The 22,632-nt window shown below is 20.4% G+C and overlaps 3 protein-coding genes across 3 annotated transcripts in view; 1 reads left to right on the forward strand and 2 right to left on the reverse strand.

Moving 5' to 3' along the window:
- The window catches only part of LOC122719556 (laminin subunit alpha), a 44,406-nt gene extending 29,351 nt beyond the window's left edge, over positions 1-15,055 (reverse strand). Inside the window, exons 1-3 of the mRNA XM_043945483.1 lie at positions 14,435-15,055; positions 7,739-7,885; positions 1,200-1,607 (exon numbers count right to left, since the gene is read on the reverse strand). Coding sequence (XP_043801418.1) covers positions 1,200-1,607; positions 7,739-7,885; positions 14,435-14,650 — 771 coding nt within the window. The 5' untranslated portion in view covers positions 14,651-15,055. The remainder of the gene's footprint in view (positions 1-1,199; positions 1,608-7,738; positions 7,886-14,434) is intronic.
- Positions 15,056-15,499: 444 nt separating this feature from the next.
- LOC122719573 (solute carrier family 66 member 3) lies at positions 15,500-17,508 on the reverse strand. Its single transcript, XM_043945512.1, has 5 exons — positions 17,253-17,508; positions 16,313-16,492; positions 15,996-16,218; positions 15,801-15,921; positions 15,500-15,738 (listed from the first exon to the last, which is right to left on the reverse strand). The coding sequence occupies exons 2-5, from the start codon at positions 16,456-16,458 to the stop codon at positions 15,611-15,613; spliced, it is 618 nt and encodes a 205-aa protein (XP_043801447.1). The 5' UTR covers positions 16,459-16,492; positions 17,253-17,508; the 3' UTR covers positions 15,500-15,610.
- A 482-nt stretch (positions 17,509-17,990) lies between these two features.
- Positions 17,991-22,045, forward strand: LOC122719562 (putative uncharacterized protein DDB_G0277255). The gene is made up of 6 exons (XM_043945493.1): positions 17,991-18,205; positions 18,825-18,921; positions 19,037-19,226; positions 19,398-21,194; positions 21,284-21,452; positions 21,529-22,045. Exons 3-6 carry the CDS (start codon positions 19,110-19,112, stop codon positions 21,921-21,923), a joined length of 2,478 nt encoding a protein of 825 aa, XP_043801428.1. The 5' UTR covers positions 17,991-18,205; positions 18,825-18,921; positions 19,037-19,109; the 3' UTR covers positions 21,924-22,045.
- The last annotated feature ends 587 nt before the right edge of the window (positions 22,046-22,632 follow it).

The following is a 22,632-nucleotide window of genomic DNA, read 5'->3' on the forward strand; positions in this document are numbered from 1 at the left end:
CGTCATCGATTCAATGATTTCAATGATTTCAATGATTTCAATGATTTTTAAATATATTGATAAAATTGATATTTTGAATAATTGATATTTTTCCTTTACAAAAAAAAAAAATATTTGCGAAAAAAAAGAAATATTTGCAAAAAAAGCATTATTATTCCATAGAATTTTTCTTATACATATATAAGAAGTGGCTACATGTACATAAATATCTTTTCTGTTAATGTAAAAAACATAATGTAAAAAAAACGCAATTAAGAATGTAATAGATAAAAATGAATAAACTAGTCAAAAATCTTTTAAATCTAATATTAGGATGCTTCGAAAATTACAACAAATATTAGAATATAATGAATATAATATTATTTTTTATATCTTATAATTTATTTTATTATATCTATCGTTGCAATTTAGATCATTATAATTTGCTAGTTGTCTTATATTTTATTTTTGCTTATTTTTAATTTATGGAATAATCAAATTCAATAAATTTGAAACAATTAAAATCTATTATAATCCATAAGAAAGTAGTTTTTTGACGACATATTCTGTTATTAATTATTATAAATTATTCTATCTATTCTAAACTGCTTGCTGCGATATGTTTATAAGAACAATAAATAAATAATAATTGCAACATGAAGTTATGAATGTATATATATATATATAAATTTCTATGAAATTTTTTTTTACAAATATCTATGAACAAAAGTTAAACAATGCGGAAGAAAAAAATTGTCAAAAATCTTATCTTCTATAATATATCTAAAAATCATCAAAATCGACGAAGATTTTTCTATTTCAAATAATTACAATTTTTTTTTTGTTTTTATAAATAAAATATGATATTATAATATGATATATGATAATGCTATATGATAAATTATTCAAATGTATAGGTTTTCATTTCAGCAAATAATCGAAATATGTTTTTTTCGTAGCTTATCAATATATATATTATTTTTTATTTCTATAAGTTATTTTTTATTAGAAATTATTGTAAAATATTAGTTTTCGTGGCGAAAGACAAAAATATAATTCATTTAAATCTACTTTTCTTCATAAAATAACGAAACGCGATATTTTGAATCGAAAATAAATATGTTCTTTCTCTTTTTTAAAACAAAAAAAAAAATACTGGTTCGAACATAATGTGGATTTAATTATCACGGTAAAACTTGTCAAATTTTAAAGATACTTACTCTTCTGGTCACAGTAGGGTCTTCTCGCACTAACGACATTAAATGTCCCAATAAATTTTTCGTCCTCAAAAAACGAAAACGAACGTTCGTAGCTCGCGTCCATTCTTGTAGCAAAGTCGAATTGAAGTAATGTTGTGCGGATGGACGATTATTCAAAATTGAAATTGGTATTTCACCGCCCTCCAGTGGCACAATTTGAGAATATTCTGTCGTACAGATGACGCTATCGTCTCTGGTAATGGTTTTGTGACTATCCACACCGAAGTAGACTAAACAATCGTTAGCAGTGTCGGAAAAATATTGCCAAGCTGACCAGGTTTTTCCATAATCTATCGATTTTTCAAGAGCCCAAACACCAGGTCTTGGTGAATTTGCCATTTTTATGTAGACATATGCCACATGGAACTCCTACAAAAGCAAATTTTTTTTATTAAAATCTAAATCAATAAAGAATTGATAAATTTCTTGTCCAAAAGTTCTATTCATTTTTTTAATATTTTACTAGTATATACTACATTTTTCTAAAACTTTAATGATTTTCAAAATAGTAATTGAAATGAATTATATTTCCATTATCTATTTTTTCAAAATAACTTTAAATTATTTACAAAATATTTAAAGTTAATATTAGATTTTAATATCATTTAAAGAATATGTATTTTTTATGACTAATCATCAAATCATTTGATTATTTTATTTTAAATATAATTGTAATTATAGTTAGTTAAATAGTAATTATCTATATATCTAATCAATTTATAATTTTTTAATTTTATTTTGTAAAAATATTTTGCAAAAATTTACATAATATATGTACTTTTGAAAAACTAGAAGAAAACAAAATATTCTAATATTAATGAAAAATTAATTAAAAACTATCGTATATTTTTCAAATTATGATTTTTAAAACCAAACATGCAAAAAATTTTGAAATAATTTAATATATATAATATTTTATTTTCGAAAAATAATAATACAAAGATAATAACAAGTTAAATTAATGTAATGTGTTATACATTGCATGGAAAAAAATTAAATTCATTTCATAGAAAATACAATATTTTCATTAGAAAGATTTAAGAGAACTTAAGACGAGAAACAAAAACTGAGAAACATATGTTTGAAATTCTTTGGAATTTTTAAACATTACGTATGAATCTTCTCCCGAAACTTCTGAACACGTGGTCAAGAATGCATAAGATCATGTTAGCAAGATATAAATGAATTCTCTTTCTGAGAAGTTGTTTAGCGAAAAGCTCAATAACATCAGAACCGTAACAAGAATATTTAAAAGTCAACTGAGAAAAATAAATTTTTAAAAAATAAATAAATAAAAATAATAATAAAAAATAATAGAAAAATAATAAAAATAAATACTATTTAAAAAAAAAAATATAGAAGATTTTATGAATAAACTTTTCTTTGAAAAAATAATTAAAAAATAGTATTTCAAATGTTTTAATATCAATTCTTATTAAACTATTTTGAAATAAACATTTTAAAATATAAAAAAATAATAAATTCAAATAAAAACATTTTAAATAAGCAATTTTATTAATTTTAACATTATATAATATTGACATTAAAATAATGTATAATTATATAGTTTTAATCAATAAAATATTATGTTAATAATATATAAAAAACTATTTTCGATATTTAAGAAAATAAAAAAATGAATCTTATACGTTTTGTGTTTTATTATTTATTATATAAAAAATAAATATTTTATCGAATTAGAAAATAAATAAATAAATAAATATGTAAATAATTCGCTTATGACAAAAATTGAATGAAAAAATATTTGCTTAAGAAAATATTTCAATTTTCTATTTTTTTTAATATTATTTTTCCAAATTTTTTCTGCTTTTTATAATGCATTCATAGAAAAGTTAAAATTTTTTTCTTAAAATCATTTCTTCATGGCAAATTTCACTAATTTATCACAATTCAAATATTGGCTTTTCGATTATTTTAATTTTCAAATTTCAAAAATTAGATAAAAATTATAACATGTCAAATGTCGATTATATGGTGAATACGATCAACGAAAATGATAATGACTTTTCATGAATAATTACATGCAGCATTAGCAAAAATATGTTGCAATAAAATAGTAATTATATTGAAAAATAATGTAACTTTAAAAATAAAGAATAAATATTTCTTTTCATTGTTTTTTCATAAAGATGTGTCTCCTCATTCATTTTTTTATTTAATTGAAAACAAAACTTAGCTCATTTTTTTAAATTTAATCATTAATCATTATATAAATATAGATAGAAATATAATATTTTAATTTATAATAGAAAGATTTTTAACGACAATTGAAACTTAATAAAAATTACAATAATTTTTCATAATTATTGAAGTTCATTATTATTTTTTTTTTTGTTTATTGAACATTTCTATCGTATATCGTATAATAAGAAATTTTTGCATGTGCATGTTTTAATGAAATTTAATCTGTGATTTTCAATCAAAAAAAAAAAAAAAAAAAAAAAAATCAAAGAAAAAAAATCATTATATAATAACTATTTTAGAATATTAATAAGAATTAAATATATATATATATATATATCATGATTTTGATTGTATTTTAATGACAAGAAATTAAATGATGAAATGATATTATTATAAAATTTGAAATTTATTAATAAATTTATTAATAATACTAAAATGGTATTATTTATAAATATCAAAAAGAACAACAAAATTTGAAAAAAAAAAGCTTAAAAAATTAAAATTAAAATAAAGATAAAAGATATTCTTTTGAATTAGATAAAAGATATTCTTTAATCTAATTTAATTCTTGTTAATACTTATAATAATACTTATTATAAATTTATTATAATTATGTAAAATAAAATTTATATAATTCTGAAAAAATAAAATAAATTATGATTATATCGCTGTATTTGATATTAATACATTATTAAAATTTATTTATTAATATTTCTCGTTATAATTATACTTATTTTTTTTTAAACTGATTATCGTATTATTATTATTATTATTGGTGATATATTATTAGTGATCGAATCGATACTGATACGATAATGATAATATTCAAATTCGATATCAACTTAGATACATATTCAAAAGTAGATATTGATTTGCATTATTAAAATATTGAATAAATACTTCGTATTATTTTTCGATATTAATATTTCTTAAAACGATACTAACTTAATATTATATCTTCGTGAGATATCAGACAATGTTTGAGTAAAAATAATACTAGTTTGATATCATTCGATATTGAAAAATGCAACAATTTCAAATGTGCTAATTATGCAAATTTTTGTTTGATCAATTTTGTCTTAATTTAGAAAATGTACAAGAGTTAAATTTTTAAAGTTTTTAAGACAACATATTTACATTTATGCAACATATTTCTTATATAATTTTTTAGATTAAACTTTTCTTATTAGATAAAAAATGTAGAATAAAATGTAGATAAAAAATTCGTACAATGTTTTTTCAAAACACTATGACAATTTTTTTTATTGGAATTTGCATAACTAATATTCTCTACTATTAATTCAAATTTTATCATTATATTATTTGTGACTTATATAAAACGATAGTTTATATATTAATGGACCCTTATTTCTAGTTGAATAATAAAAAAAAATAAAAAAAATATATGATTCATAAATTTTTATATTTTAAAATATTATCAAAAGAATATAAATTTTAATACTTAATTCATAATTTTTACTGAATTTATAAATTCGTTATAAAAAATAAAAATTTTAAATTATTTTAGAAATTTATTACAATTTTCGATGCATTTCATTAAATATGTTTGATGAATATTTATGCATTTTATTTGACTTTTACAAGTTATATTTAGTTATAATATCTATCTAAAATAATAAATAATTTTTTTACAATATCAATAATTCATTTTAATTTTTTATTCTAATATTATTCTAATGTTAATTTTGAATTGAGTTTTAAAAAATCTATCAAGTATCTTTCAGATTTTGTATATTTAATTTAAGATATATTAAACTTTATAATAATATTCTTTAAAATAATGAATTTAAATGCACAAATCGAAAAAATTAATTAAAATCCAGGTCCAGTCCAGCATCCAGGTTTTAAGCGTAGTTTTTTAAGTTCCTATTTATGCTCTTGTGGAGTAATAAAATACTTACATATGTTACTTTAAACATTTTCTTATTTCCAATTATTTACATTCTACATCCCAAAACTTGTCTATTTTTTTCAATTTTAGAAGAGCAATTAAAAGCATATTTAAATTAATTTGTTAAATTATAATTTGTTAATTTTGTTAAATTCATTTCTTACAATATTTTGGGAAAAAGTTAATAATTTTTAAACTAATTCATTCTAAGATTCTTAACATTCTTTTTTAAATAAAATAAAAAGTTTTTTGCTAATTTTTTTTATTGTTCTATATATACAATTTTTGTATCGTAATTCACGGTTTTTTAAATCATCTCGTGAATATTGATTTCATAATAATATTTATATTTGTGAATTAATGATTCGTTTTTTTTTTTAAATCACACATATTATCAAAAATTAAAAATTAAGAAATAATATTATGTAAAGAACATATAAAATTATATAACATATTAATTCGATAATTTCTAAAATTATGAAATAAAATCCTTTTTTATTTGTAACGATGCCTAGAAACAAATATTTACTAAAATTGTGACGAATTATAAGTCATATAATCGTGAAATTTGAACTCATAATAAAAAATATGGTTCAATAGAAAAAATAATTAATATTAATATTTATTAATATGAATATTGGGAAACAAAAAATGTTTTATATTCGAATTTTTTTATATAGTTATTGTAAAACTCCTATAGATCGAAAAAAAAATAATATCTCCTAATATTAAATATTCGTATCCTTTTTTCTATTGGAATAAAAGTATATCTAAGTCATTGTAACATTTACCCCGCTCCCTAAAATCCATCTTTTCTAATGTCCTCCGGAAATGATGCGAAGATAATTCTTTCCCGCTTTACAGGAAAACGCCTACGAAACGATAAAATAATTTACAGATAAAATATTCATTCCACAAGCCCATTATTTCCTGCTGTCGTCAATCCTTTCACTTATTTTCTATTTACACTTAGTTTTGTTTCTCAATATATGATTATATATAATTGGTCAAATAAAAATAAAAAATAATATAATCGATAAGATATTATTAAATAAATTTGTGTCTAAATCAAAAATATTTTATTGTTTGTTTAACAATATGAGAAAAGAATGCTTTATTATAAATATTTACAACTTAATAATAAACTCAACACTTAAAACTATAGATGATTTTGCTACGGTTCTCGTAAAATTTGTATATTTTAAATTTTTTAAGTTTTTAATAACTTTTTCTAATTTTTAAATTTTTATATTTTTATTTTTCTCCTTGTTGTTTAACAAATAAAAATATTTGATATTTGATATAATAATAATGATATCTGACATAATAATAATGAATTGATAATGATTCTTTTATATTTATTTTGTATTTAGAAGAAGATATTTAATAATAGAAGAATGCACTTAAATCAAGTATGACACACAGTATATAATTGATTTATGTCATGGCAATAATTATTAGAATTGGAATATTTTATTACTGGGATATATCCATTATGTATAGCTTGTTCCATTTAATTATTTTGTATTGAAAAATTGGATAATACAAAAATGGAGAAATAAACACATATTTGAATTTTTTAATACAAAGATTTTATAATAAAAGAATATTTAAATTGTATGAAAGATAATAAAAGAACAATGAAATAATATTTACATTTCTTTACGATCATAAATTAAATTTTATAATGCAGATAATAATTATGATTTTAATATAATATTAATATTAATTATTAATATAAATAAAATCGTTTTTTATTTTTTAAGAAGATAATATTTTAATTTTATTATAAATCTACTTAATTCGTTAAGTATCAATAATATTCATTAAATAATAACAATAACATGCAACATATATAAATAAAATAATAATTATATTAAAATAAAAAATAATTATATCAAAATAAAAAAAATATATTAAATTAATATAGATTAATATAAATAAGTGTATAATGTAATATTATGTAATATTAAATTTAAAAAAAAAGCCTTAATTTAAAAAAAATAATTATAAATAATTTCATTTTTTTAAGATTTATAATTAAATGAAAAAAAAATCGTTATAAATATTGAATATTTATAATTTAAAAAATTTATAATTATATTAAAAAAACAAATTCACAAGTATTAGCATTAAATTTTAATAAATTTATGTTTCATTTCAATAAATTATATTAGTAAATGTTTGATTGTTGAATTGTCAGTATTCAATATTTTTATAAAGAAACATAATCTAATATTATCTTTTATCATTAAAAGCTATTGTCTCTATTTTCTTTATCATAATTATAATAATTTCATTTATTTTATCTTTTTAAAACATTATAAATTTGTATGTATTATATTAATTATATAATATAATTGATAAATTTTATTTAACTTACTTGCCCAAGATTGATTGTCAGATTTACTTCTTTGTATTTCATCCCTCTAGAAAGAGGTGGTGATTGCCACCAAGTTTCCATTCCATCGACTGCATATTCTGGTGGATGTCTTTTTTCTGGATTGTCAGCATCACAATAATCACATACCTATAATTAAAAATATAATATTTTTAAAAATATATTATTTTTTATAATATAATTAAATTAATTTTTAAAATTATTTAAAAATTTATTTTGCAATTAAATATTTTATTTATTACTTCACGAAATAAATTATTATTTACTATTATTTGTTATTATTTTGTTACTATTTTGTTTATTATTTTAGTAAAAATAAATGAATTTTTAATATGCAATGTAATATTTATATTATTAATGTTTATTATTAACATTATTAAATATATGCTATTTATTATACTTATTATTATTATATTGCTACATATATATTTATTATTATTATATATTTATTATTATTATTATGTTTATATACTATTATTATATACTAATATATTAATCATTTATAATTTAATATTTTATAGAGAAATAAATTAGAAGAAAAAAATAGAGAGAGAAATCTTCATAGAGAAACATTATTAATTAAGAAATAAATATTAGTTCCTCGAACAATCAATTTTTCAATTTCTTATTTACTTTCAAGATTACTTATTATTTACTACATGTTATTTACTTATTTACTATTAAGAACACAATATTAATTGAAATAAACTCATTAAATAATAATTAACGTTTGAAATAAATTTTTGCATATTTTTGCAGAACACATATATAATATTGAAACAAAAGGAAAGTTATAATTTTACTAGTCATCAATGATTGGACGGTTTTATTTCAAATAAAAAATAATAAATAAAAAGAATTACTAAATGAACTAAAATAAAATAAAATAATTGATAAATTTATTTGAAAATAAAAATATTTGTAAATAAATTTTAAAACTTCATTCAAAAAATAAATTATTTTTGAATCATTTATTTAATTAATTTTATTTTAATTTAATTTTATTAAATGTTTGATGATTTTAAATAATAATAAGATTTTTCGTGCATAAAAAATATAAATTTCATTTCAGATTAAGAATTCAAATTACGTAACTCAAAAAATATATATTTATATTTATATTATATTTTTACATAGACATATATATTATATATTTTTATACATTTTTTACATAGTACATGTGCATTATATAAAAAAAATCGTATAATAATTAATCTGCAATAAAATATGCATAAAACTTGTATTAAACTATAGCAAATTATATAAAAAATAATTCAAAATATAAAATTACATTTTATACAAATATTTTATTTAATAAAAAAAAATAAAAAAAAAGTTAATGTATTGTGAAAAATGGGAAAAAATGATATTTTTTAAAATTAAAATATGTTTATAGAAGTAAATAAAAAATTATGTAATTATAATAAACATATTAAAAAATCATGTAATTATAAATAAAACATATAATTAAAAAATAAAAACAAAAAATATTATTTATAATTAAAAGAAGATCCAGCTATATTTAAATCTAAAGAAAAATTAAAAAGTTTTTAAAAATAGAAATTTCATATAAAATAAAGATTTTTTTATCAAAATAAAAAATAAAAAAACACCTAAATATGAAATAAAGTAATAAATATTAAATTATTATTTATTATTATCTAATTCGTTATCTATATTATAATATCTATATTTCTATATTATATTATTATATATTCTATATTATAATATTAAATTATATAATATTATATTATAAAATTATCTATATTATAATATCTATATTATAATGTAATTCATATACATATTATATTACATTATAATCTATATCTATTTTAATCTATATTACATTATAATCTATATTATAATGTAATTCATTATTTTATAATTCTTAAAGATATAAAAATTTTTCAGTTTAATTAATGAAAATTTTTAAGTTTAATTAATGAAAATTCAACGTACGATTTGGTAAAATATATTTAAAATCTTTAATTGTTATTATAGAATTTTTGAAAAGTATCACAAACACTTTGTAATTTTTAATTAACATATGGAGCTCTCTCATTAATTAAGATTAATAATTATAATTTATAACATAGATAGAATAAGATCTTTATTTTTTATTTAGATAAGAATTCTACTAACAGTGATTTAATAATGGCAAAATTTAATAGTTGAGTTACGAATAAATAGTTATAATAGTTACGAATAAAGTTACTTCAATAAATTATTTCAATAATTTATTGTTCAAAACATAATGATAATTGCAAATAATTGTAATGCCAAAAATTAAGATGAAAAGCGGATTAACTATAATAGCTACGAATAAATGTTATTCAAATAGTTTAATAAGTAATTACTTAAAAACTTTATTCGAAATTTTTAAATATGTATTTTTTGGAATTAATGCCCAACTCTGTCCATTACTGAATGTGTATTATGAATATATTATTATATTTATATTATTATATATTATATTTTTTTATATATTATTATATTATTATATTATTATATTTCGATTTCATTATAACTTTGATATTTTTCAAATTGAAAATAAAAAAATATTTTTATTCATTTTTTATTTTTTATCTGATCTGATTAATGATTAGTTAATATGTTTAAAATAATGGAAATCTTGATTAAAATATGATGTAAAATATGATGAAAAATCAAATTTTATATTTTTTGTGTAAAAATTAAAAAATGTGATATAAGTTTTTCCAATTATAATTTACAATTATAAAGATAATTTACAATTCAAAAAAAAAATTTACAAAACAAAACTTGTAAAAATTCGTTACATCATTTTCTTAAAAAAAAAAAAATGAAAACATTAATATGTAACATATTAATTCTTAAATGTAAAATTTAATTTTAATAATTAATTTGTATTCGATTGATAAAAGTTCTAAAAGATCGTATATGCAAATCTTAATATATTTTAAGATAAGATATTGAAGTTAGAATTGTTTTCTTTTATTTATCATTTAAAAAATCAAAAGTAAATATAGCAGAAAAAACAGATTGTGATTTTTATATAATTGTTTCATTTTTATATATCAATAATATGAGACAAATTAAACAAAACAATAAAAAATTAATTACTTATAGGCTTACTTATAGGGTTTTAGTTTAATTTTAAAAATAATATACTATTGTTCTAATTCATATATTCTATAAAATTCATTATATTTAAAAAATATAAAATTCATTATATTTAAAAAATAAAATTCTATTACTATAAAAAAAAATCTATCGAAATAAAATAATAAATTATATTTAAAACTGAAAATTAATTTTGAATTGATAGTGATCATTTTTAATATTTATTTCAAATATTACAAATATTAATGATAAAATTAGAAAAAGATTCAATATAAAAAAGTAAAAATATGATTCCAAATTTTCATAAATATATTAAATTAAAAAAATGGCTATTGATATATAATAGTATTATAATAGTAATTTTAAATTAATAATAAAATTTTTAAAAATTTTAATATGAAAAGAAAAAGAACATTTTAAATTTTAAAATTAAGAACAAATTTTAAATTTTAATTGTTATGTTTGCATACAAATTTTCATCAAACAATTTCATCAATATTCAAATCCAAGTTTTAGAAATGTTTCAAATATATTTCAAAAATAAAAAATCTGCTTGCTTTTTTCGAATCAAAATAATATTTTTATCTAACTAAAACTTTTTTCTATTTTTATTTTTTCAAGAAAATAAAAATTATCTATTTATATAGAAATATATATAGAATAATATAAAAATAAATAAATATATATATATATATATATATTTCATTAGTACTTATTTTTCAGTACTTATATTTCATTCTTTAATTGTTCCTTTGAAATAGGAAAAATAATTATTATTTAATGAAAACAATTCGAATCTTAATTACTCATATAATATCAAATTATAGTTATAGTTATTATAATATATGCTATAGTTATAGCATATAAGTTATTATAATTATAGTTATAGCATATAACTTGTACTACAATTTCATTTTCGATTTGTGACAAAAATTGGATTATTCTATTGCAAAGATAAAATTATTAACATTATTACGTTTTTTTTTAAATTATTATTTCGTTTTTCTTTATTTATTTTGAATGTTTCGGGAATGAATTTTCAATCAAGAAATAAATGCTATTTCCTCAAATAATTCTTAAATTTATTATTTTCCCAAATATTTTATTTTCAATTGACAAAATAAATACATAAATTTAATTAAAATACATTATTCATCAAATAATAGATAGCGTTATTTGAAATGATTTTTAATAAATTATTATTTGAAATAAATTTTCTTCAACTTAAAATATTCTCATTTATAGAAGTTTTTACAGCAAAGCGGAAGAGAAACAAAATTATAGTCTTATTATAATTTATAATTAATTTAAACTATAAAAATGTATATATAATATAATTAACACTTCAGTTACATATTCGTCCATTTATCAATATAAAGTTGAATGACCTGATGTCTTTTAATTCTCATATATAGCATAAAATTATAGCATTAAATTAAATGCAATTTAATTTAAAATTATTCAATTAAACTTTCCTATTAACTAAATGTATAATAAGTTAGATTAGGAAAAAATTAAATAATTTTTACAAAGATTTCTACAAATAGTAAAGTTTTTTTTTTAAGAATCATTGTAGGACACTCGTGTCAATACAATCGTTCGGAATTTGAGAAGACAAGATGGTCAAGTGTTATCGAGAGGTCATTCTTATCACAGGCTTTTTATCAGTCCTCTCACTTCTAGTCTACATAGCATTTTCTCTCATCCATATAAACAGATATATATGTAACACTCGTAGAATCGAATGGCCATTGACCATTCGAGAAATTCTAAATTTATGAATCGTTCAATAATATCAATTATTTCATAATCTAATGAAAAAAACATAATATAAAAATAAATAATTACAATTAATAATATTACAATTAATAATATTATCAATTGTTTTAAATGTTATGCGAGAAATAAATCGGTCATCTAATTTATTATTTCCTGTTTGATTGAGGGAATCCCGTTCTATGATATGTTGTCAAGAAATGTAAAAAGATTAATAGTAATTAAGATAAAATAATTTTTTAAACGATTTTTTAAACGATTAAGATAAAAAATTATTTAATTTCTTTGTATTAATTCTAAATTTACATAAATTTTTACTTTTTAAAAAATAATCTAATTTTTAAATAAATAATAAATATATTATTTATCTTGATATATTTAAATATATATTTTTTCGTATAATGTATTTTTTTTTTTTAGGTTTTCAAGATTATTACAACTATTCTTTCGGAGCAGTAGAATTTACATTAAATTAATTTCAAAAAAATATCAAATAAATATAAGATTAATTAGAAATAACATTAATCTCAAGATTCATTGAAAAAAATTACTGATAAAATTAATGATAAAATTAAATCAAGAGTTAATACTATAAATTTTTATATTATTTATAAATTTTGATATTATAACAATTAATGATGTAATTATACAAAAAATTTTATTAGATTTATTGAAATAATTATACACACATTATATATTATATAATTATTTGAGGAAATTACTTGAAATGATTCTTAATATATACGTTATGTTAATTATTACTAGTAAGACGAGATTTATGAAAGACGCTTTTTAGCATATAATTTCATTCACGCTTTGTACAAAAAATGAACACGATCTTCTTTTATCAAATTTGAAGAACGATAGCACGCTTATTACTAATACCGCGTATGTGTCACAGAAGAAAATTTGTTGAATGCGATATAAATTATAATATTAAAAACTATAAAATCTTTAAAAATAAATTATAAAGTTTTTTTTATTATTTATTATTTTTATGATTTATTTTGAAATTCAGAAATTTCTAAATTTTTTGCAAACTTTTATATATTTAAAAAATAAATTATATTATATTTTCATCATAAAGAAAGATATAAAATTTAACTACATATGCAAATAATAAATAGATAATTGTTAATTTACTTTATTTATTCAAAAATTATCTTTTATGTATAAAATTCTAAATTTTGCGATTTCAATTTATCACGATTTGAATTTAAAGTTATTTGCTATAATTTTTTCTTTTATGTATTTTTTATATATTTTTTATATATAAAAATAAAAAGAAAAAATAGTTAATAGTGAATGGTCGGTTGATAAAGCTTGATAAACTCTTGGACTTAAAGGATTAAATATAGATAAAAATTGAAACTCCAACTCCATTCTGACTACATGACTAATAATAAACACACGTTCTCAAATAAATATTAAATAACTATTTCGATAAAAATTGATCAAAACTAAAAAGAAATTTATGAAATATTTAAATAGTTATAAATTAATCTAAAATTAATATAATATTATATAATATTATATAAGGTATTTTTTAAAAAACAAAACTTACCCTTAATTTAATCTATCTATTTTGTTTATAATATAATTTTGCACTATTCTACGATGATTTTCTATAATCATTCTATGTCACTCAATAATCACTCTATATCTAATATCAAATTTATTAACCAAAAAATAAAAAAAACAGAATTTGCTTAGATAAGCTATGGATACGAATGATCATAGGAATGATCATTTTTCAATTAAAAATGATAAAGCAAAGAACATAAACATATATATACTAACCTGTCCCTGTATCAGATTTATATCCTCATGTTGATCGGCATTTGCACCGACGAGTTTACAATAAAGTTCTGGTCCAGGAGTATCGACACCACACGTGGCTGATGCGATGATCTCTTTTCCCTCGGCTAAATTAAAATACGGTGGCGTCAGGATTTCGTTTTTTGTTTGGTGGATCAGCACGTTGGCCAACGAAGCGACCAGCAACCACCTCGCCATCCTGACAGTGGACAGATCGAGCCCGCCACCGTCGGCACTGGTATCTCGTCCTTTAGCGCGGCGTGTTCTCTTTCGAAACTATCGTTGGATCCGTATATTCTCTTTGTCTCTTTCTCACTCTTGTTCTCTTTTTGAGAGAATACACGAGAGAAACGTGGAGAGATGCTGATGAAGCCCGAGTGGCTTCTCGGTATAGACTGAATATATATGTGAATACTGACAGGCCGGAGGTCATCGAGGACTGACGGTCTATGGTAGGAGAGAGGGGGGTGAGGGTAGCAACTCTAAGAAGGATGGTCCACACACTTCGAAACCATATGCCATTCCGTACCCTTACACACGTGCAAGCTTCTGGCCCAATAGACTAGACTATTGTCTAAGTACTTCTTTCGATCCTCGAACTAACTCAGTTACTATATTCTATATTTATTCGCAAATGAAATTTTATAGTAACAATAGTAATTTTCGGATAGGAACTGTTTTAAACGATTGAATTGTATAATTTGGTTTTCTTAATGTTGGATTATTTAGATTTGTGTTTAAGCTTTTAGAAATAAGTATAAGCGATTAATATTCCCCTTCCGGAAAATATTTATACAATCTTTCTCGGAATATGTTGTAATCGGAAAAAAGATATGATTGAGAGGAAAGTTGTAAATAAAATCTTAGATTGTATTTAATCTATCGATAAAATTTTTTATTCATTTTGAATATATATTCATTAAATATGTACAATATGTCAATATTTTCAAATAACATTTTTAAAATTTACATATTATTTAATTAATGAAAAAATTAAATAATATATTTCATTGTATTATTGTATATTTAAAATATTATTTTTCGTTGATAAAATTGTTTTTTGTTGATAATTATTAAGAAAAAAAGGCTGAATGGAAAATATATTTGATTTTTGTAATATTAAGATCAATTTTTGTAATATTAATTAAGAAAATCTTCTTAATCTTGTTTTATTCGCTTATAATAAATAGCGAAAAACATAATACTTGAACTTAAAATCACAGAAATAACAAAATTTCCCAGTAGTAAAATATCTGCTGAATCCATCCATATAGTAAATACTCTTGCTGTAAATTAAGATCAATATGTAGCATAAACTTCTATAGAGAAATCAATATTGATAACTTACTCAAATTAGTAAACGCAGAGATAAACCATGTAATTGGTGATACTGTATCTGCATTTTTCGCTCGAATAATTGCCAATAATTGAATAATCTTACTTGAGACAGAAATTGGGGTACACAGCGGCTAATAATAACAAAATAAATTAAAAAATGACTATAAAATTGTAAATTAATTTTGAATTAATTAAATTAACTAACCGCTAAAATCGTAAGTACGAATTTTGGTATGAGTTGCATTGCAAGAGAAATACTTGTAGCAATATATAATATTGAGACTAGAATTGAAAATATATTTATTTTATTTAAGTATTTTAGGACTAGAAAGATTAGAATGTATTCCTGGAATAGAATAATAGGATATTCCAAATAAGATAATACTGAATAACCATTTGTGAAATTATAACTAGTCATCACTGTATAACTGTAAGAAATATAAATTGAGCCAATATTATAAGAAATATTGAAATCTAAATTGAAAAACAAAAATTTATATATTTATAATAGATAAAACTTACCTAGTTAATTCTAATAAAAGACTTACAATTGAAATTTGATTTGCTGATTTAGCAGTCAATAAATTCAAAATTTGGGGAATCTTTAATATGAAACACATACCTATTGTTATAAGGCTTAAAAAATCTGCAAGTTGTTGGAGTAACATATTTATAATTTTTTATCTAATTATATATTTATACCTGCAATTATTAAATAAATAAAAACTACTTTTTAATTATATATTGATTATATTATAATTCTATTATATACTAATTATGTATTTATTTACAAAATAAAATAACAAAAAAAAATTGAAACAAATTTTATAATAGATAAAATATTAATGCATTAACTGAATAATTTATTTCTATATATATAATTTCTATATATATAATTTTTATTTATCTATAATTTTATCTATTTATATACATATAATTATTTACATTATATTTATTTACAATTATATACATATAATTATATTTATATCATGTAATTTAAATATAGTTCTTTTATATTTATTTTTTACATATATTAATTCAAAATAAATTTTGTTTAAAATTTTGTTTAAAATTTATTGAATAAAAATTAAAATTCTACAATTTAAAATTTTGATTTTGTGAAAAAAAATAAAAATTGTCAGATTATTTTTATGAATTTTTATGAATTTTTTAATTCTATTCAAATTCAATTTATATTAAACATTTATTTAAATTTAAATTTAAATTTATTTAAATTTTTATTTAAATTTATATTAAGATTACAAATCATTAATAAAATAAATCTTAATATTTTTAAGAATGATTTTGAGTAATTTAATTATTTCATAATTCTCAATTTATTAAAAAAAAATATATAATACATATAAAATATATAAAGTATCATAAAATATATAATATATAAAATGCTATTATATAAAATTATAATTTATTAATTAAATTTTAAAAATATTAATTTTTTAACCTTCTTTAATAAATTATCTTCATTTATACGTCGTTGTATAAAAAATATTTCTTCCACTAATATTGAAGATTGTATATCTGTCAAGTATACATATATTTTGTAACTATAATTACATTGACAACTGTTTACACATATTTGTAACATTCTTGAGAATGTTTTATACTTGCATAATTATAGTATCGCATAATATGCATAAAATGTATACTCCTCAATTATGAATTAAAATGCATAATTATGTCGAAGATATGTACACTTATTTGACACGATAATGTTATCGATAACATGTATATTTAGTAAATTTTTATCTAGGAACTTTTTAAAATTCATGTATAACAACTTCAAGAAAAACTAAGTTAATAAAAAGATAGAAAGTAAAATAACTTAAAAATTAAACTAAATATTAATAATAAAAACAATTAACATGATGTTTAAGAAATAGAACATGTTAAATATTTGATACATTTTTATTATTTTTATATTGTAACATTTTCAAAATTATTAGGTTAAAAAAAATTTTAATATTAAATTTTTATCAATTGTAAAAAGTTAATAATTTTCTATATTTTAATTTTTTTATTTATATAAATCAATTAATTTACGTTTAAAAAAATTATAATATTTTACTTATGAATGTTGGTCATTTGAAAATGAATAACTATGTACATAAAACTATTTTGAATTGTGCAATCACATTGGCTATAGTTCCTCCTTTTGTGAAATACATTGTCGATCCCGGAAAGTACTCGAATAGAATTCTTCCTTAGCATGACAGACGGAATGTGGGAACGGAACTGACATGGAGTAAACTAACGTGAAGGACTCGCGTTTGTCTTTTAAATATTGATTTGTCTGTAGAACGAACGTTATGTGACAACAATGAACATTTTTCTGATACTCTACTTCATTGACAAATATTACGTGAATGCGATCGAGTTGCAAGTAACCTAACATAAGTACGTAAAATTCACTTTTAACTTTCGAAACGTCAAACGTAGTCAACTACTATCTACGACGCAAACATCAACCTTACCGGGATATTAAAGTGGTCATTGTATGGCATGTATCTTGATCGAGATATTTCGAATATTTCGCACAATAGACAATTAAAACATGAATCATACAGAAGAATATCCTCAATTTTTGTCCATACTATATCTACATGAATTAAATTTCTTTATAAAGTGATATTAAAATATTATATTGTTATTATGATATAAGAGTTAAAGTGATATATTATATTGTTTTTTTATATCATACATCTTTTGACAGTATTAATATTTTTCATAAGAATATATTTTTCAATTCTTTTTATTTTGTATGTAATTCATGTTTTTAAAACAAAAGTTTATGTAGTATATAATTGAAGGTTAAATATTACAAATTTGTAAAATATATTCTTATTAAAAGAATATTCTTAACAAATTTTTATTTAAATAATTTAATAATACACGACTATATAAAATAGATATAATAATTATATTTAAGTCAGAAAAAAGATTAATGTCAAATATTGTTATATACTTATAAATATAAATTTAATTTAATATATATTTTTATTAAATATTTTTTCAGTTTTTTATTCATAATGGACCATATGAAAAGTACAAGTATTTATGTAAACATGAAGATCATGCAACATTCACATGTTGTTTGTAATTGTTATTTTCAGGTAAGAATTCTTGAAATATAATTGAAAATTAATTTTAATTTTGTCAAAAAGATTAGTAAAATTAACTAAAAATATTTAATAATTAAATTAAATTAATATCATTATAATATTATAGGGGACAATGTGGAACTTCCAAAAATTTTGGCTATTATAAATCTTTTAATAAATAAATAAATTAAAAATTTGAGATGGACTCTCCACCGTCTTGTTCACTAAGCGCTACTGGACCTCTCAGTGATCTTGGTAGCAGTGGAATTGGAGGGTCCATTTCTAGTGATTCAGTTAGAGCTCATCTTGCAATCGAGGTATATTTTATTATTATAATTTATAAATATAATAATAAATATAATATATACATATATATTATATATATAATATTATAATATTGATATCTCTACAAGTAAATATGCTTAAATATTTTAAAAAGATAAAGAATTTTTTAAATTGAATGATTAATTAATTAATTTTTGTTTTAGATGCAAGAAAGCGATATAGAAAGTAAATCTTTATCACAAGATTCGTTTGATTATTCAGATGGTATGTGTGGTGAAAATTTTAATACATTGAAAAAAGGACCAGGATGGACTGATGCTGATGGAAAACTGGAAGTTGAAGTAGTTGATGTAGCTATTAAACCTCCACCAGAATTTCAAGATAGCCCTTCTCCTCCTAATTCTGAATCTTCATCTGCACCGATTCTTAGCTATGCACAATTAATGAGACAAAAAGTTCCACAATTAATAGATGATTATGCTGAAAATTTAGTACAGTCAATGATTGAAGAAGCACTAATAATATCTTGTAGAATATCATGGCCAGAAGGAAGAATAGCACCTGCAACAAATCATGTACCAGTGGTAACTCGTAGTATGTACAATCCAAAACGTCTTTGGGCAACAGATTTGTTGACACCTTCATCATGCCAAGGAGCTACTACTTTAATTACTCCATATAATACTTTAAATCGTCCAAATTCACGATGTTCATTAGCCTCTTCTCGTTTATCCAGTTCTCATAATTCAATAAATACCTCAGGACTGAGTCATAAAGCGGATGACAGCAGTTTTATCACCTCTGCTATGTCACATGATGTTTTAACGACCAGTGAGATTAGTGATATGTACAATGTGCCCTTTGATTCTGACATTTATACTGTACCAATAGATGTAGTTAGACCTTTGCATGATCTTAGAACACCGCAAAGGCCTAAACGTCATAGACATCGTAAAAGAAGAAGAAATGTATCTGCTAGTTCACAGAGTGAATTAGAAGCCCATATTCAGCAAGCAAGGCATTATTGTGGAAAACCTCGTGCTATTACCCATGTTATTAAATCACAGAGACTTTTATCTGATGTATGCTGTAATGAAACTGGAAATGGAAAGCGTCATAGCGTTCCGGGTACATCTGGTCGACATATGTCTCGAACATCTAATGGTCACATGCATAATATTGGTGAACCAATTCATATGACTTTACATGAAGTACGTCAATATTTGCAAACACTATATTCAAGCTCCAGTGATTCTAGTGAAAATAAAATTAAACGCGATAATAAAGCTCCAATAAGTCATACATCTGTACACCTTGCAATGCCAAAAGGTATTAGTGTAAATAATAACAATAGATATAGTAATCCACATACAGATTCAACAATGGATACCCCTATTTCAAACAAAAATAGCAATGGACTGATTCACAATAATAATAATAATAACAATAATAACAATAATAATAATAGTAATGTTAAGAAACATAAAAAAAATTCATTTGTTAGTATTAAACACAAAAAAGTAAAAGAGGAATCACATAAGGAAAAAGTTGATTCTGAAAGAGAGAAGATTAAGAAGAGTCAGCGAAACTTTTCATTAAATTTGAAACAAACACTTTGCAATATCTTTAGATTCAGGCGTTTGGGTTCTCCGGATCATTTCGTAGAAAAGAGAAATAGCATTGTACAGGGTGAAATTGTAGAAGAAGAAGAAAGCGTTGATTCTGATCAACATGTTAATAATAATAATACTACCTCAGAGGTAGATTCCTCTGTACAAAAACTACCTTTTTTTAAACGTGCATTACCACCATTGCCTAAAAGCAATGGGCATGTAGGAGGTGTGGAACAAGCAGAAGATGCACTTACAACAATGGTATCTAAATGTGAAAGTCCAACTTCTATACCATCACAAATACCTCTATCTGCATCAAAAATTGAGGATGAACCAGCAGAAGATACCAGTATGGATTTTGCTGCTAGTATTGAGAAAGTAAAAGATGTACGTATAATTTATATTTTCCTTTTGAAAATAATGAAAATATATAACATTATAAAAATATTATATTTATTAAATTTTATTTAAAATAGTATGGATGGTATTGGGGCCCAATATCTGGTGAAGCTGCAGAAAAAATACTGTCCAATGAACCAGATGGGTCATTCATTGTACGAGATAGTAGTGATGATCATTATATTTTTTCCTTGTCATTTAGACTTAACAGTTGTGTGCGACATGTAAGAATAGAGCACGATCAGGGTAAGTTTTATTTTTTATAAAATTCTTATTTTTTTAAATAATTTAATATATATTTATGTATATGTCATATATATAGGTAATTTTAGCTTTGGAAGTTGCACAAAATTTAAGTCTCATACAATTGTCGATTTTATTGAAAATGCAGTAGAACATTCGCGTAGTGGACGATATTTGTTTTTTCTTCATCGACGGCCAGTGTTAGGTCCAATGCGTGTGCAACTTCTTCATCCAGTGTCAAGATTTAAGCAAGTTCAAAGTTTACAGCATACGTGCAGATTTGTAATTTTGAAGATGGTACGCAGGGATCTTATTCCCACTCTACCTCTGCCTCGGCGGCTCATTGATTATCTGAGCACGCCTCATTACTACAGTGAGCAATTAGCTGAACAAGATGATAGAGCTGAATCTCCTGTTAGTTCTTCAACTGGTGAATTAGAGAAGATTTGTTTCACACCACAAGGCCTATCGTGAGGTACAAATATATAATTTTTGTCCTTCATTTTTATGAAATACTTGCCAAATATTTATAATATGTGGTTTAAAATTTAAAATTTTATACAATTTTGTTTCATATGATTCTGTTAAATAATATTATGATTAAATATGAGAATAACTGATTTTTATTATTATATGATTTAAATTTGAAATTTAAAATATTAATATCTGTTTGAAAAAAAAAATAATCCGTTCCATGCAGTTCTTATATAGAACAATATAGTTAATTGTATAAGAATACTAAATAAATTATAAAACAAAAAATAAAATTTGTTCAAAAATAATTTTCAATCAGAATTTTCATTTATGTAATTAAAAATGCACAGAAATTGATATTAGATTTTCAAATTTATAGTTTTTTGATTTTATTATGAAATGATATAATCATTATATGTCAAAAAATTCTACGTTACTAATTATAGTTTTTATTTATAAGTTCCTGTTATTAATTTTAATATATCTTTATGAATTCATATGATGCAATGAATGTATAATATTCATATATAATGATGCAAAACAGTAATTAAATAATCCTTCTTACGTGCCATATATCTTATATTACTTTTTTTATTTAGACATTGAAATCATAATTTTTTTACTGATTTTTTGGTTTATTAGTTTTCATTTAATAAATTATGTTTTTGCCAGAGATTATTCAATTATTTTATTATTCTTTATAAAATTT

Source organism: Apis laboriosa, unplaced genomic scaffold (assembly GCF_014066325.1).
Source record: "Apis laboriosa isolate Shangri-la unplaced genomic scaffold, ASM1406632v1 scaffold84_cov144, whole genome shotgun sequence".
Classification (NCBI taxonomy): domain Eukaryota; kingdom Metazoa; phylum Arthropoda; class Insecta; order Hymenoptera; family Apidae; genus Apis; species Apis laboriosa.